The 14,654-nt window shown below is 56.0% G+C and overlaps 2 protein-coding genes across 2 annotated transcripts; one reads left to right on the forward strand and one right to left on the reverse strand.

Annotated features, from left to right (window-relative positions):
- The first annotated feature begins 4,050 nt into the window (after positions 1-4,050).
- Positions 4,051-8,233, forward strand: PEAK3 (PEAK family member 3). The gene is made up of 4 exons (XM_041467162.1): positions 4,051-4,167; positions 4,836-4,963; positions 5,236-5,885; positions 6,376-8,233. The coding sequence occupies exons 1-4, from the start codon at positions 4,061-4,063 to the stop codon at positions 7,366-7,368; spliced, it is 1,878 nt and encodes a 625-aa protein (XP_041323096.1). The 5' UTR covers positions 4,051-4,060; the 3' UTR covers positions 7,369-8,233.
- Positions 8,234-10,469: 2,236 nt separating this feature from the next.
- Positions 10,470-14,257, reverse strand: OAZ1 (ornithine decarboxylase antizyme 1). Its single transcript, XM_041467163.1, is given in 6 exon segments — positions 10,470-10,997; positions 11,107-11,192; positions 11,710-11,882; positions 11,991-12,077; positions 12,079-12,136; positions 14,072-14,257. Coding segments are annotated over 6 exon segments (651 nt in total). The 5' UTR covers positions 14,188-14,257; the 3' UTR covers positions 10,470-10,866.
- Positions 14,258-14,654: the final 397 nt, after the last annotated feature.

Below are 14,654 nucleotides of genomic sequence, written 5' to 3' on the forward strand. Positions count from 1 at the left end.
ACCATCCCCCATCCATCCATCCATCCATCCACCATCCATCCATCATCCATCCATCATCCATCCATCCATCCATCCATCCATCCATCCATCATCCATCCATCATCCATCCATCCATCCATCCATCCATCCATCCATCCATCCATCATCCCTCCCTCCCTGCCATGGGTCCAGCTGTCCCCGTGGCCCCGTATGCCCGGTGCCCCTCACCCCCAGCCATGCATGCCGTGTCCTGCCAGGGTCCTGTTTGATGTCTGGGGTTTTTTATCCTTGGGAAGGGGGTGGGAGGGGAGTGGGAGGGCGGGGAGGGGGTCGGGCACGGACCCTCACAGTGGGAGCAAAGGGCAGTGCAGACCTGGCACAGTTTTCTATGTTACGAGCATGTGAGATGTATTTGTGAGCAAAACAAAAAAAAAAGGAAAAAAGGGACTTTTGTGGCTCATTTGGGTTTTTCTCCCCCTTTTCTTCCCCATGTGCCTTGATAAGAAAAGGCAAAATCAGTGGGCAAAGCCTGAGCAGGAGCTGGAAAGGGCAGGAGCACCAGAATTCACACCTTGAAGCTCTCCAGACCTGCTGCAAGCTGGAAGGCCCTGGAATTCCAGCAAACCTTTCCCCCTTCCCGGGGGAATCTGCTGGGATTTGCAGCCCCTGAGTCTGTCCCCAGCATCAGTCCCACAAACCCCACCTGAACAATGTGAAACCACCTCCCAGAGGGTACCAAAGTCCATATTAATAACTAATAAATTATTAATGCATATGTGCTAATGAACTGCTGCGGCTATTAATCAATTATTAGTTATTAATGCAGTATTTAGAAGGATGTGCCAAAAGTGGAGGGTGTAAAGGCAGCACCTCAAGTCCTGATGGCAGTAAAATTGGGGTTTGGGGTGGGAGCGGGGCATTTAAAAGGAGTCACATCCACCCCAGAGTGCACACAGGGAACCAAATTCCTTGGATGGGGCTGGAAAATTGGGCACGTGCCAGGGGAAACTGAGGCACGGGGGGGCACTGCAGTGGGGCCATGGGGCAGGAGCCAGTGGGGAGAAGGAGGGAGTTTGTCCTCCACAGAGTGACCCTCCCAGTGCCCTCCCCATCCCCCCAGCCCCAGGGCACAGCCCAGGGTCCCCTTGTCCAAAGAGAAAGAGAAGCTGGGGAAAAAAGTTATGGAAATGGTGCCTTGGAGTGTTCCAAGAGATTACAGAGTAAAGTCCCAAGTGCTGCCTGGAAAGATCAGACTCAAACTGAGTGTTCCTGTGGACCAGGTCATCCATTCCAACTGCAGGAACTACCAAAAAAAAGAAATTTAAAAAGCAGATTTTTTTGGTATCTCTATATATTAACACAATTTTCTTGGAAACTCCGAATAGGAGCACATCCACACTGAACACAGATATTTTAAACCATTCCATCCACTGATTTTCAGGGTAAAAACATCATTATTTTAACCTTTTACCCTTTGGCGAGGCCACATCCTGTGAGCTGCACCTGCCATGGGGCAGTGTTATGTTGGCACCAGTTTTATGTTTGAGGGGGCCACCTGTCCTTGTGTCCCCCTCAAAGGGGTCGCTGCCCCTCCCCAAACCCCCCCCCGTGTCCCTTTCGCCCGCCCTGTCCCCTGCCAGCCCCGCTCCCGGCTCTCCCAGCACGGACTGGGCTGGCACTGGGAGCAAAGCAATGCCTCCATCTGCTGGAGAAACGAGCCCTGGGCCATCCAGGCCGGAATTCCATCGCCCACCACTCCCTGGGGGCCGGGGGGGCTCCCGGCTCCCTCCCCACCACCCGCGGGGGGGTGGCCCTGGTTGCCAAAGAACCGCGAGGCTGCAGCCCCCAGGGGCTGGGCGAGAGCTGCCGTGGGAGGAAGGAGGAAATTGGGGTTTTTCTCTCATTTCCTGCTTCAAGGCGCGTTTTGTGGCACGGGGAGGTGAAGAGTCGAGGTTCCAGCTCCTGCCTGTGCCCGAGGGTGTGGGGGCACCGTGGGAGCCAGGACTGAACCCCCTGCTCCTTTTGGGGGTGGCTGCAGGATGGAGATGATGGAGATGCTGAGAGAGCAGCCAGGGGGGTTCAGTGCCCCAGGGATCAGCCCTGAGCTGAGCACGGAGCATCCCCACAGCACCCTCGGGCTGCTGAACATTGTCATGGGGGGAAAAAAAAAAGCAGCAAAAAAATAAAGAAAATTAGAAAACTGCCATTTTCCAGCAGCTGCGTTTAAAGATCCTATCTCCCACTGGGAAGAGAAACCAATTTCCTTACAAAGAAAAAAGGCTGGAGCTAAGAAAAGCTTCCCTGCATCAGTCCCCCAAATCCAGGGAAAAAAGGGCTCAGCAGCTCCTGGACCAGAGTCTGCAAAGGCTGTCAGTGCCATCAGGGCCGTGTCCTGCAGCTGATTTATCCACCTGGAACAGGCAGCAGAACCCACCAAAGGATTCAGGGATGCTCCATTAAATGAGAATTGCAACAGGAAATGACTGTCCTTGTTAAGGGCTTGGGTGGCTTTTGAACTTGGCATTTTCTCCTTGGTTGAAATAAGACAAATGAGGAATTTTACAGCTAAAAGGCAGTTCCTGGCTGCCCCTCTTTCCCTGGCCACTTCTCTCTAGCTTGGCAGGGTCACAGGGATGGCAGGAATTCTGTAATTTTATTCCTACCATTTTCTGGTACTTCTTAAAGGTAATTTTATTCATTAGGGAAAAACAGTGAGGCTTCTAACAAGTTTTTCATGTGTGAGGTGGGCAGGCCCTGGCACAGGGTGCCCAGAGCAGCTGTGGCTGCCCCTGGATCCCTGGCAGTGCCCAAGGCCAGGCTGGGCAGGGCTTGGAGCAGCCTGGGACAGTGGGAGGTGTCCCTGCCATGGCAGGGGTGGCACTGGATGGGCTTTGAGGACCTTTCCAACCCAAGCCAGTCTGGGTTGCTGGTGCAACGTGGGGTGGATGGTGCAGATTGTCCCCTCCCAGAGCCCTGCACCTCCTCCCTGAGCTGGATCCAAGCATGACTCAGCCCCACAGGATTTTTTATCAGCTCTCACACACGGCTGCAGCACCCAGAAACAGCCACAGCCAACAGCCACAACCTCCGGCTGGCCTGGGAAAAACAGAAATAAATACACGGGGAGGGAGCTGTGAGCTCCTCATGGGGGTGGCTGCAGGCTCCCAGCACCCCTCCAGTCCCACCCTGGCCCCCAAAACCCTGCAGAGGTGCCTGGACCCGGGGTCCTGCTGTTCTTGGGCTCAAGCAGTGAAATTTTCTGTTTTCCTCATGGAAACCCACATTTCCCAAAGGCTGCTCATCCCAACCTTGCTGCCCCCAGGAGAAATCCCTGCAGCTCCCTTCCCACAGCACCCGCAGTGGCACCACTGGTGACTCAAAGAGTGAATAGAAGGGAGGAAATATTGAAATATTTAGGGTTTAGAGTGTTAAGAAGTGAGTTCATCCTAGAGGGGACAGACACGAATGGTAGGATTTTTTTCAGCTGAGTTGGGTCACTTGGTGCACTTTGAGCATCTGTAAAGCTGTGGGAGACGAAAAAAAAAAAAGGTTTTTTCCAAGGGCTGGGCTACTCTCATGCAATGGGCTACAGGAAATCCCAGCAAAAAGACAAATCACAGATCAAAAAATATTCTGAGTTGGAAGAGAAGCACAGGGATCACCACCTCCAGCTCTGACAGGAACTGAACCCACAACCTTGGTCCAAGGAAGAAAATGAAAATATTCCTCCTTGTCATCCCACCCAGAGGAAGGGGAATTAATTCTGTGACTTGAGGGGGGTTTGGGGGGGCAATCCCCTCCTCAGAGCAGCTGCCACCCTTAAAGCCATCCCTGGAGCCATCCAGGAAGGAGGAGCAGCTGGAGGGACACGAACCCACGGGTGGCACTGACCGTGACACAGTGACCACGGCCGGGGATGGAGGGATGCCAGGGGGCTCCGGGGGCTGCCGGGGAGCGAGGCCAAACCCCGGCTGGGCCAAACCCCGGCTGAGCCAAGCCCCGGCTTCCTTCAGCCGAGCACGGAGCAGGTTTTGAAACCACATCCTGCCCGGCCTTGCACAAGGTGCGCCCCGAGCGCGCCATGGGCAGCGCCAGGAGGGGCTGGGATGGGCAGCGGGAGCTGCTGCGGCTCCGGGATGTGCAGCTGGAGCCCCGCGGGACCCCCTCGCTGCCAGGGACACCTCACAGGTACCGAGGGGCTCTGCAAAGGGGAAGGAGCTGCTCGGCACGGCTGCTGCCCCGACCCAGAGCTTTGTGGGGTCCCGGGGGGCATTGCGGAGTTGGGGGCACCATCTGGGGTTGCTCGGCCAGAGCTGAGCTTTGAATGTTCCAGCAGAACGGGGAGCTTTAGACAAAGCCACCGTGGTTTCGGTGTCGCTGGTGGCAGCAGGGTCAGAGCCCCGGGCCAGGACAGGGAAGTGAAAGCAGCGGCTCCATCCCAGCGCCCTCCTCCTTCGGGCTCCCTCCCCGTGCCCAGACCCCTGTCCTGCCCCCCAGGCTTGGCTGGGGGTGTCCAAGGCCTTTCCTGCTCTTGTCCCACACCTCTGCCATCGTTGTGTCCTCCCTGGGGTCACCCAGCAGGGACCACAGGTGGCACATCAGCCCCGGGCACCCACGGGTGTGTCCCATGCAGGTGGGAACCAGCGCGTGTGGAGCCCCCGGGGAGCTCCCACCCCCAGGATTTCCCAGCGCGGCACCTGGAGTCACTGTGCCACCAAACTCCCGGTGTTTCTCCCAAAAACCGCCCCGCCAAGGCTCCCCAGACCGCTGCTTCCCCTTTTGTGCGCGTTCCTCCCCCGAGCCGGCCCCGGAGGCAGCGGAGCCGCGGGGGTGACGCCGGTCCCGGCTCCGTGCAGGGCTCGCTCCGCGCTGCTCAGCGCCAGCCTGGACCCGCCCGGCCCCGGCCTGGCCGCCCCCATGCCGGACACGCCGGGGGGCTGCCCCCCTCGGCCCCCCAGCTCAGCCCTCATCTACAGCAACGTGGGTGAGTGACCTCCTGAGCCCGCTGTGCCCCTGCCTGCCGAGCTGTCACCTCGGGCAGTGGCACTGCTGTCCCTGTCCTTCCCCCCGTGCCACCCCTCTGGCTGGTGTTGGGTGTGGCTTTGGGGCTGGAAGTATGCAAGGGGCAAAGAACAACGTGCTGTACTTCCATTCCACCCCATCCCATCCCATCCCATCCCATCCCATCCCATCCCATCCCATCCTCTCTTCTCCTCTGTCCTGTCTGTCCTGTCACGTCTGTCCCTCCCTCCCCAGGAGAGCTGCGGGCCCACCTGGTTCCGCGCAAGGCCAGCCGAGGGGAAGGCGCTGGGAGACCCCTCCCCCAATCCAAGCCGGACCCCCTGCCTCCCCCACTGCCCAAAAAGCAGCTCCAGCGAGCCGAGTCCCTCCCGGAGCCGGGACCATCCCAGCGCTGCCGTGACGACCCCGAGCCACGGGCTGGCAGCATCCTGTACAGCATCCCCGCAGGGCAGCTGCAGCCCGGGGAGGGGGCTCCCCCGCGGGACAGACCCTCCTGGGCACCCAAGAAGCCCCTGACCAAGTCCCAAAGCCTGGGGGAGCCGCTGGCCCGAAGCAGCCCCCAGAAAGCCCCCTCGGCCAGCCTGAAGGAGCTGACATTTGGGACAGCAGACGGGGAGCTGGGGCAGCTCCTGGAGAGCCCAGCCGGGGTCTGTGGGGTGGTTTTGGGGTGCCACGAGGCCTCCCTGGCCCGGCTCTCGGCTCTCATGCAGGAGGAGCTGGTGGGGCCCGAGGAGAGGCAGCAGCTGCTGGAGGCAGAGCTGGTGGGGAAGCGCTGGTCAGCGTTTGGGGTCCTGGACCCCCAGCCCTGCTGCCAGAGCGGGGACGCCTGGTACTTCAGGGTGGGCTTCACCTTCGAGCACAGCCAGCTGCAGTTTGCAGCCAAGGTAAGGGGGAATCGGGGTGAGAGGTCTGGGTGGTGCAGAGGGAGCCAGGAGATCCGGGAGCGTTGGCTTTTCCACGGAACACGACGCTGGGGCCACTTCCCCTTTGTGCAGCCACTTCTGCATTGCTGGATGACACAGTGCTGCTGGCAGGGGCTGGCTGATGAGGGTGACACTTCCCCTGGGGACAAGGGACACGTCAAAAGCAGCCCTTCTGGGGGACATGTCCTGGTAACTCAGCCAGAGGGGCCAGCACATACAGAGGAGAGGCTGGAGCAGAGCTGGCTGCCCAGGAGAGCAGGATGAGAGCCCAGCCTATCTGGGGGCTGCACCACACTCATGTCCCTGCTCCAGCTCCATTCCTGGGTTCAGAGAGACCCCAGCAACACGTGTGGGTCACTGCAGGGCTGGTGGCCCTGAGCTGGCAGGATGACCCAGCCCAGGACAAGGCTCTGTCCTTGCACAGCTGGCCCTGTCCTCTGTGTCCCTGCAGGTCCCCAAGCCGTGCTGCTCCAGCCTGGGGATGCAGAGCTTCCTGGGGACACACTGCAGCATCCAGCGCCTGCTCGGCCACTTCACCGACCGCCTCCCTCGGGAGCTGGTGCTCCCAGGAATCCCTGGAACACAGAGCCAGGGCCCTTCCAGAGAGGAGCCAGCCTGTCCTGCTCCCCAGCCTGTCCTGCAGGTGCTCCTCTGTGCCGAGGTTCCCCAGCAGACCCTGGCAGACTTTGTGAAGGGCTCCCACGCTCTGCACAGGACCAGCCCCGGGCACTACGAGCGCCTGGGCTGCCTCCTGCTCCTGCAGCTCTGCATGGGGCTGGAGCACCTCCGGGGGCAGAACGTGGCCCAGGGGGACCTGTGCCCCGAGAACCTGCTGCTGGTGCAGTGCCCGTGTCCCCCCCAGAGGCAGAAGGAGCTGCTGGGACTGTCCCTTCCACGGCTGCTCATCAGCAGCTTCTTCAAGGTGCAAGAGAAGCAGAGACCTCGTTCCAGCAGCCAGGAGCAGGACTGGAGCCAGGCTCTCGCTGCGCCCTCCCCTCCAGCAGCAGCTGAGCTGAACTTGGGCAGGCTGATCTATCAGATCTTGCACGTGGACATCTCCCTGGAGAACATTTTGGGCTTCAGAAGCAAAAGGCTTCCCGACATCCCCTCACTGTCCATCTACTCGGCGGGACTGAAGCGCTTGGCCTCGCTGCTCCTGCACAGGGATCCTGTCCAGAGGGTGTCCATCGAGCAGGCCAGGGCCATCCTGCAGGTGCTGCTCTGGGGGCCACGCCAGGAACTCTTTGCCAGGAGCAGGAAGAGCCTCGAGCTGCTCCAGAGGTGGCTGCAGGTCAAGAGGGCTCTGCTGCTCCTGAGGTTTGCAGAGAATTCGGTTGGGGCCAGGGTCAGCCCCGGCCTGGAGGAGTGGCTGTGCTGCCAGTATTTCCAGGGGATCACTGAACACACCCTTTACCAGGTCACCCAGGTTCTCTATGCCCCCTAAACCACCTCCAAGTCAGCCCACCCAAAGGTCTCCTCAAATCCAAGAGCTCATGAGGGCCTGGCCAAACCTGTCCCTGCCCATGGCAGGGAGGTTGAAACTAAATTATTTTTAGGGTCCTTTCAGCCCAAATCATTCCATGATTCTATGAAATCCACCAGTTCCTGAGAAATCCAAGCAGGTCTTCACTGGGAAAGCTCTGCATACCTAAACCCACGCCCCCCATAGCCCATGGATAATGAAGTGTGTAAAACCACAGGGTGTGGGTTTATACACTCAAACAATTTTTGCATGATACTCTAAGTCTGGTTTACCAGAACACCCGAGGAAAGGCAGCTGGATGGGAGTTCCAAGCACTAATTTAGTGGCTGATAATCCCAAATAAAGATTATGGAGTTCAGACTTCGAACAAAACCCCCTCAGAGCCTTTTTGCAGCCACCAGGTTTTTGCTGTTTTAAATAACACTCAAAGCCACCCATCACAGCTCACTGGTCTCAGCAGAGGAGAAACAACAGCTCCTTCAGCCTGTGCTTCCCAGAGACAATTTGTGGCACAGTCACTAATAAAAATGACATTTTAAAGGAAAAAATACAGCTTCAATAAAACCTGAAGCCGAGCCTCTCAAACACTGGTCCTTTATGTGCTTCTCTGCCAGCATTACACACTCCAGGGATGGATCCAGAGGGAAACACAAAGCCAAACTGCCCTGCCTGCTGGTGATTACCCAGAACAGCCTCCATGGGCTCTGGTGAACAGCTCAGGTGAGTTCATGGGCACCAAGGCAGGGCTGTGGCATCTGCTCCTTGCTGTGAAACACTTGGCAGCACGTGGGACCAGGACCCACTCCCCAAATCCATGCAGATGCCCAGGGACCAGCACAGTGAAGGTCATTTAAATTATTCCTCAGCAATTATTAATCCACTCACAGCCATCTAGACTGGGTATCAGGAAAAATTCCCTCACTGAAGGAGTGATCAGGCATCAGCACAGGCTGCCCAGGGCAGTGCTGGAGCCACCATTCCTGGGAGTGTTCAAACAACGTGTGGATGTGGCACTTGGGGACATGGGTTAGTGGTGATGGGGTAATAGTCAGACTCCATGGTCTTAGGAGGTTTTTCCAGCCTAAACAATTTCATGATTCAGTGACTCCATCACCTGACAGCAGCAAGGCTGTGCACACAGTGGGACAGAGCCTCCCCACAGCTGCTGTGCCCAGGGATGTGGCAGTGGCTCCCCAGGCAGTCACCAGAGCCTGGGGCATGGCTGGAGTGGGGAGGATTCCTCCTCGGAGTCCCCGAGCTCCAAAAAACAAAAATAAACCAAAGCTGGGACCCTGCAGAGAGCAGCTCAGTCCCAGCTCCCTGGTTGGTTTGCTCCCACCTGGAGCAGCACCCAAATCCCCCAGTGCAGCCTCCCTGCCCAGGCTGGACCCCATCAAGCCTGGCACAGAAATGGAGCTCAGATCTCATTCCAGGTGTCCCGGGAGAGCCCAGCCCCGCTGTCCCTGCGTCTCCTGCAGTATTTGCCGTGGCTACCAGAGGGCAGTAAAGGCCACGGCACAGCCCCTCATCCCGGGGACACAAAGCCAAACCCGCTGCCGTGGCTCCTGCCCAGCCCCAGGCCGGCAGCTCCAAGGCTCCACAGCCCCCCAGTTCTGGTTTGCAGCGTGGGTGACCCCCTCCCCTTCTGCCAGGAGCATCCAAAGTCAGCAAAACGTCCCATGGAGGCAGGACCAGGCACATTCCACACTCCCGTCCCTGTGGAGAGCAGAACATGGCACAGGTACCACGTTGCAGAGGAAAACAGGGATTTTTCCAGATAACCAGAGAAGTTCAGCCCCGTGCCAGCCTGTTGAGCAAAACAAGGACACCCTCCCTTGGTCATGCCACCACTGTGATATCCTGGAGTATCCTGAGCTGGAAGGGACCCTCAAGGATTATCAGCCCCTGTCCCTGCCCAGCCACCCCAACAAGCCCACCCTGAGCACCCCTGGCAGCGCTGTCCAAACGCTCCTGCAGCTCTGGCAGCCTTGGGGCTGGGACCATTCCCTGGGCAGCCTGGGCAGTGCCAGCACCCTCGGGGGCAAGAACCTTTCCGTGAGCTCCATCTCAAACCTCTCCCAGCCCAGTCTCGTGCAGTTTCCCAGAGTCCTGGCACTGGCCTTCCAAAAATCCCTCCAGGACGAGCACAATTGTAGGGCCACGAGAGAACTGGGAAGAGCCAAATAAAGTGCCCAGGAAGAGCCCCCACTTTGCATCACAGCACTGCTCACACACCCCCAGGTTACTCTGTGCTGCAGCTCTGAGGAGTTTCAGGGAATATTTCAGTGTATTCCATGGGATCCCAGCACTGCTAAGCCCAGGGATGGGCTGTGGGGGAAACTTTAGGGCCTTACACATTTCACAGCACCCAGAGACTTCTACTCACACCCAACAGAACCTGGTGAAATAAACCCATCCCAGGGATTCCCTGCTCCAAGGTTTTATAGAGGATTCAGCAGCTCCAAACAAGCCTGCAAGTACTGAAAAATATGGAAATACCACATTTTAAAGCTCAACCCCTTTAGAGACTTATTTTTTGTAACTTCAGTTCAAGGTTTGTTAACTCCAGCATCACAAGGAGCCCCTCTCCCCCTGTGCTCACCATGCTGAACACCAAGGGGTGTCTGTGGAGCCCCAGCATAGCCCCCTCCTCACCCTTCAACCACAATCTGCCCCCCAGAAGCCTGCCCAGCCTCGGTGACATCTCTGAGCTGCAGGAGTGCCACACACCACCCCAGCTCACAGCCAGAATTCCTGGAGTCGCCTGCACACACTGGAAAGGCTGCACTGTTAGGGGACCACTAAAATTCCAGGTATTTAAGTTGCATATTTGGTATTTAAAGCAGCCATGGGTCGAGCTGATCACATTCCACTTGAGACTTCCCAACCAAATCACACCCTGAATATCCTTCAAAACACTGGCAGAGCAGGCAAGCACTGCTCCTAATTAGCACACCTGCTAATTACTCACTAAAAGTAGACTTTTCCAGGATTGCTGGATTATTCCAAGCCCTGTCAGAGCACACCCATGAGTTCCAGTCAAGCAAAGAACAAGCAAAGCCTTTCCACACCTGCAACTTTAATGGTTGGGGCAGTTCCAGAGCCACCTCTTCAAGAGTGCAAGTCTTTAAACAGCTTAAAACCAGCAATAAAAAGTAAAATATAAATTTTTATTTAGAATTAAAGCAAATACTTCAGTATCACAAACACAATATTAAACTTCAAGAAATATACTGCTAAATTTGGAGGGAGCATTTATTTTTGCACAACCACGACATGCGCACAAAATCCAGAGAAAGATGTGGAGTCTGAAATTTTCAACATCTCACCGCCAAAGCAGCTGGGTCACACAAGGTTTCGTACAAGAGTTAAGATAGACTGGAATAAGATGTTGACAAAATTTCTACAGAATCATCTTTATAGACAACAAGAAAGCTCTAAAGAGGCAAACATTGCAATCTAGTCTTCTTCTGCTGAGTCTCTCTCAAACGTGTAGGCCATGAAGCAAGCATCTGGTCTCTTGGGGACAAGGGGATGCCCTGGTCTCACAATCTCAAAGCCCAAAAAGCTGAAAGTACGGAGCAGTGCAGCTAGAAAATAAAGCAGGAGACAGGTTTCACCCACGGGATACTGAAAAAAAAACCCTTACATTTCCACCAGAAGGCATTTTGTGTCTCTGGAGGCGCAGGGAACACCCACCTCTGTCATCTCTGTTCTTGTGGAAACAGATGAACACGTGCTCAACTCGGAGCTGTTCTTCAGCAAACTCGAGAAGAACTGCAAAACTGCAAGAGAAACACCAGGGGTTCAGTGCACAGGGCATGTCCTGGGATGGGAGGGACCCACAGGGACCATCCAGGCCAAGCCCTGCCCTGCACAGGCACCCCAACAATCCCACCCTGATTGTCTGAACAATTCCAGGAGCTCTGGCAGCAAGTGCTCCTTCAGAGAGAGTTACAAGGCCCTGAGAGCCAATCCACACAGGAATTCCTAGGGAAGGGGCACAGGCTGGAGCCTCACCAGATCCCTGAACCCCAGGCAGAAGTCAAGGGCAGGACTCCTCAGGGGCACAGAAAAAGCTGAAGGAGCTGCAGTGACAGACTCAAACAGCCTGGAAATCTCAGTGCCTAAACCAGCCTGAAATCCCAGACTTTGGGCTGGTTCTGCCTGCAGCCCTAAAACCAGGCTCACAAGAGAGCCTCAAGAACCAAAATTAAACTTTAAAAATACAAAGAGCAAAGTGTTCTCCTACCCCCCTGAGAGGCCTCGTGCTACCCCACAGGCAAGTTCTCCCTGACCCACCTGTCCTTGCTCCCCTCAGGCAGAGCACCACTGGGAATTTCGATGTAGAGGTTGTTGTTGTTCAGCACTGCTCTCCAACTGATGTGTTTGGCATCTGTAAGCCTTGACTGGACATTGAGAATTCTTGTCCTGTTGTTAGGTGTTAGTTCTTCTGTGACATTCAGCCGATTATCCTGCAGCAGGGAGAAGGGCAGAGTGATTTTCCCGTTCATTTCCAGAGGAGGGATTGAGGCAGGGAATGCTGTCAAGCTCACCACGAGCCGTTTGCCCCTCATACTCACCGAATAAAATAAATTAGCTGAAAGATTGTGATCCCTCTGACTATTCCCTCGCCCACCTGGGATCTTCAGGGGTGGGTGAGGGACATCAGGAGCACCACCGAGGCCCCGGACCCAGGTTACTACAGCAATTGAAGGGAACCCTGGAACTGCAAAGGAAACATGGTTACACAGGCAGAAGGTTTGGACAAAGCCCTGGGACCTGCAGCATTTAAACAGTGTTAAAAAAACCAAACCTAGGCCAAAGGACTCCTCCCACTGCAAGTGGGAAGACAAAGGAAGCTCCACACCAGGGACAGTGCCCAGGGAGCTGCCACTGCAGTATTTTGAGTGAAGACTCACTTGGAGATGAAAAATACTCAGGCTGAGTGAGCCAGGTGTGTTTCTGTGCCAGGGCAGGCCTGATCTGAGCTCAGGACAAGAACCTTTCTGCAGGAATGTGCTGGTTTCTGCCCTGCTTGTTCCCAGGCAGCACAAACCCCCAGCCCAGCAAGGCAGGGATCACTTTTCTCTGGGATATTCACCACCAGACCTTCCCAGGCAATTCCAGGGAATCATCTCCACCTCCAGAATTTTCTGTTTGAGCTGAGGCCACACCTGAACCTCTGCAAAACCTCCAAAACCACCTCCACACCTCTTCCCACTGAACTCCTCAGAGCGAATCCGCAACGCTCAGCACTCGAAGAGAAAAACACTGTATTTTTGAAGACGTGAGGAACATTTCTAAGGTTCTCCTCATCCTTTTCAAGGCTGTTTCACTCCTCCCGTGGCAGAGCAGCGCTGGCCCCTCCCTCTGCACCATCCTTCACCCGCAGGCTCCACTCTTGAGTTGCGTCATCTCAGCAGATGCAGCAATCGAGGCCCTTGGGGGAATTTTCACAATCGTCCTGTCTCCGGGTGCCAGCAGCAGCCACTGCAGCCATTTGCAAATCCGAATAAACAGCTACAAAATAATCCACCATTTTGCACCCGAGCTGCGGGGTTTGAATTGGTTTGGGTTTTTTTGGTTTTTTTTTTAATTTCTTTTTTGGTTTATTTTGTTTGTTTCTTTTTTAATGAGCTTGAAACTTGTGATGAATAATCCGTATTAGAAAGGCTGGGAATGGGCAGAGAGATTAAATATTATGTGCTGGAAGGTAAATTATATTTTAATATGAAGCAAGGGTAACAACTGCGAAGTTTTATTAAAAATACAAAACCTGCACTAACTGAACATATTATTTTAATAAAATGAGTATCCAACCCATTATTTTAAGCTCTTTGAAAGAGATGTTTTTCCTTAGTACCAACATTATTTATTTTTATCTGAGAACGACTGTGAGCTATACATTTTTAATCTCCCTCACAAATAAACCTTTAAAAACCTTTTCCAAAGGTGTGCTGTGGCAATCTTCAATAATTTCACTTTTCTGCCCCAAAAAGGCGGTGCAGAAGGTTTACGACCATAAATACATTTTTAGTGATGTTTACGTGCTCTTAGTGAGAAAAAACCCCAATCTTTAGCTCGCAGTTAAATATAAAAAGGGTTAAAGAACTCCTTCCACAGCCCACACACGAGGTGGAAAGGGCAGATCGATGTCCTGAGCATCCACCGCTCCACACCAGCCACCTTAATTCAGGTATTTTCTTTCTTCCCAGCACCTGTGGGGGGTGTTTAATCTTTCGGTTGAGTTTTTAACCAACAGCTCTCGTAACACTCTTACCCTCGATTAGTTTTGCGGAGTGTCCACGGTTACATAAGGGGATAACAGCCTTCAATCCTTCAATATCTTTGCCTAATCCCCCCCCCCCCCCCCCCCAGCTCTGCCCTGCCCGGAGCCTCTCCCAGCCCGGGGGTGCCCTCGGGGGTCCCTCCCAGGGCCGGGACAGCGCTGGGGCCTCAAAATCCCCTTTTTTTGGTGCTTTTTCCACCCTCCCGTACCGCCTTGCCCCGCGCGGCGGGGGCAGGCCGCCCCTCCCCCGCTGGCCACGCAGCGTCCCCCGCCCCTCTCCGGCCACCAGGGAGGCGACAACGAGGACGAGGAAGAGGAAGGAGGCAGCGAGGGCCCAGCGGTGCGAGGCTGAGGGAGGCCGCGGCGCCTCACCTGCTCTGTCCGGTACTGAGGCTCAGCACAGCGGGCATGATGGTGCTTTTATTCCCCTCTTTCTCTCTAGCGAAGCAGTGGCTGTTGAGTATCCGTTGCAGGGAGGATTTCACCATCCGGCCGCTCTGGTCCGAACCCCGAAACCCTCCGCCGCCTCCGCCCCCCGCTCCCCAGGCGCTGCTACACAAAATGGCACCGCGGCCCCAGTGCCTCCTTATATAGCCTCCTCTGCCACGCCCCCTAAAAGATCACGCCCCCTCACCGCGTGCCACACCCTCGCACGGGGAAACGGCGTCTGTTGGACAGTTTAGGTGTCTATTAGACTATCTCGCTGTCTATTGGTCGAGCGGAGCGCGAGGGGTGGGACATCGGCTGGGTGTTCTGCACGGGAGGCGGGGGGGTAGCGGCGCGTGATTGGCTGCGCGCGCCGCAGGCGGGGCGGGGCCTGGCGGGGCATCGGCCGGCGGGCGCCCCTCAACCCCTCACTGCCCTCGGAGCCGCCGGTTCGAGTCCCGCGCCCGCGCCCCGCCCGGCTGAGGTAACCGGGGGAGGAGCGGGGTGTGAGGGAGCACCGGGAGGGAGA

Source organism: Pyrgilauda ruficollis, unplaced genomic scaffold (assembly GCF_017590135.1).
Source record: "Pyrgilauda ruficollis isolate IOZ18807 unplaced genomic scaffold, ASM1759013v1 scaffold200, whole genome shotgun sequence".
NCBI lineage: Eukaryota > Metazoa > Chordata > Aves > Passeriformes > Passeridae > Pyrgilauda > Pyrgilauda ruficollis.

Excerpts from the sequence above, each read along its gene's own strand:
- PEAK3 (XM_041467162.1), top strand. The coding sequence starts at position 4,061 with ATGGGCAGCGCCAGGAGGGGCTGGGATGGGCAGCGGGAGCTGCTGCGG. Across the intron at positions 4,168-4,835 it reads CTGCCAGGGACACCTCACAG|GGCTCGCTCCGCGCTGCTCA; the intron begins GTACCGAGGGGC and ends GGCTCCGTGCAG. Across the intron at positions 5,886-6,375 it reads AGCTGCAGTTTGCAGCCAAG|GTCCCCAAGCCGTGCTGCTC; the intron begins GTAAGGGGGAAT and ends GTGTCCCTGCAG.